General features: G+C 43.6%; 1 protein-coding gene across 1 annotated transcript in view; it reads left to right on the plus strand.

Annotated features, from left to right (window-relative positions):
* Positions 1 to 2,225, plus strand: part of LOC101845430 (calpain-5) — a gene marked incomplete in the record, with an annotated part of 12,962 nt that overhangs the window by 4,227 nt on the left and 6,510 nt on the right. Inside the window, 1 exon segment of the mRNA XM_035972611.1 lies at positions 1,723 to 1,928. Coding sequence (XP_035828504.1) covers positions 1,723 to 1,928 — 206 coding nt within the window.

The following is a 2,225-nucleotide window of genomic DNA, read 5'->3' on the forward strand; positions in this document are numbered from 1 at the left end:
TCTCTCCCAGAGAACTGAAGCAAGACCAGCCGGTCAAGGCCTGGTACAACTGTTTCGGCGGCCAGCCACAGATGGTCACCCATGTCAAGGTCGTACGTGCCACGGGACTGGAAAAGTTGGACAGGGCTGGAGGTAGGTGTTTGGTTTTGTTTTGTTTTGATTTTTTAATTTTTAATTTTTTTTTAAACCAACTACCCGCGGGCGGTGCTACTGACTCTAGTGTCTTTAGGCCACTCTCAAAGGGGGGAAATTAACATCTCGAGTTCTTAGGCACAGTAGAATTATAAATTGTAAATGGGCTGATTTATCAATGGCATGCTCATAACTGTGCCGGAACTGCAACAGGGAACTGCTGCTTTTTCTTTCCTCATCCTTACTATCGTCATTTTTCTTCTACTTCTTTTGTATGTTTGTCACACTCTTGTGAACTGCTGTTTCCGGGGTGCCTTGATAGTCGAAGCAGACTTTGTGCTGTTGAAGCTAGAGAGGTGAGCAGAGTAAGCCTGATTCCCCGTTTGGACTTTTCTATTGACATCCACCCCTTGGTGCTCATATGACCTCGTGCAGTTGCAAGCGCCGTAAAAACTCGCATAAAATTTTTTAAAACCCAACCCATACTGTGGTGGTAAAAAAACGATCAGGCACCTGAATTTTTTCACCTTAACTTGTCTGCCAATTGCCAGACGAATTAATTTGATTGAATCGGGGCGTGCTAGATTTTCTCCATCGAGAGTGAAAAAGCTACCATTTTTGCAGAATAAGACTGATTCCATTCATTCATGCCCTTGAAAAACTTGAAAGTCATTAAGAATTTTGTCAGATTTGGTTCCATGTGAGTGTGCACATGCGAAAACTCCCTGAATCATAAACAACCTTCAAAAGGATCCTTTTACTTTATGGATTTGAACCAGGGATATGCATATATGGATATTGTAGTCTTTACCAAGGTACCCACTGAGCTATTGGGGAGTTTTTTCTGAAATGTGCCAACTCAAGGCAGTGCCTCTTTGTGAGTTAGAGTGCTAATGTTTGGACAGTCATTGGTGAAAATGAACATTGGTGTTGTGTGCGCAAATAATCTCTCTCTCTGGTCGGCAGGTGCTCTGGTGCGGTTTGCTCCTTCTTTCCTATCAAACATCTATCGTCCTGGTCTCTCCTCCTTTTGTGTTTGTTACTCTCTTGTAACACCTCTAGTGTTCGGCATTTATATGACCTTATTGTGTAACTGGGCTGATTTATCTATGTCATGCTCGTACTGTGCCGAAACAACATAGGGGGAACTACGTTTTTTTCTTTCCTCATCCTTACTATCGTCATTTATCCTCTACTTCTTTTGTATGTTTGTTACTCTCTTGTGACCCGCTATTTCCGGGATGCCTTAATAGTGAAAGCAGACTTTGTGCTGTTGAGATTAGAGAGGTAGGCAGAGTTAGTCTGATTCCCCGTTTGGACTTCTGTTGACATCCACCCCTTGACGCTCATATGACCTTATGCAGTTGTGAACGCTGTAAAAACTTTACTAAAAAGGATCTCTCTTGTAACAGTAACACCTCAAATCTTCAGCACTTATATTTCCTTATTGTGTTGCAAGTGCCATAAAACTCTTACTACTAAAACTAACAGACTTTGGTTTTCCGTGTGTGCCCACGTTAAAACCTTACTAAAACAACAAAACTCTTACTAAAACTAACTAATGGCCTTTGGTTTGCCTCGTGTGCCCAGGTTGAGCTGAACCGAGAGCAGCGCCTCCACGACATGTTCCTGCAGGAGAAGGTGGCGTCCACCGTCTACCGGAACAGTCGCTCCGTCTTCCTGCGGCATGGGCCGATGAGGAAGGGCCGCTACGTGGTGGTGCCATCCACGTTTGACGCCGGCATCGAGGCCAGCTTCCTGCTGCGTGTCTACACCAGCACCTTCAACAACTTCAAGTAAGACTGTTTTGAGATATATGTGTATATAAGTGAGAAGATTTTGAGATGTACGTATACATAGTGTGTGTGTTATATATACACCAGCACCTTCAACAACTTCAAGTAAGACTGTTTTGAGATATACGTATACATAGTGTGTGTCCTGCCCCATTTCTCCTCAGCCAAGTGTGCCTGTCGAAAGATATATATGCGCACACCTCTACACATGACTAGTACACACATGCTACCATACGCACATTTATACATGCTCACACACACACACACACACACACACACACACACACACACAAACCC

Source organism: Aplysia californica, unplaced genomic scaffold, assembly GCF_000002075.1.
Source record: "Aplysia californica isolate F4 #8 unplaced genomic scaffold, AplCal3.0 scaffold00757, whole genome shotgun sequence".
NCBI classification, from domain to species: Eukaryota; Metazoa; Mollusca; class Gastropoda; order Aplysiida; family Aplysiidae; genus Aplysia; species Aplysia californica.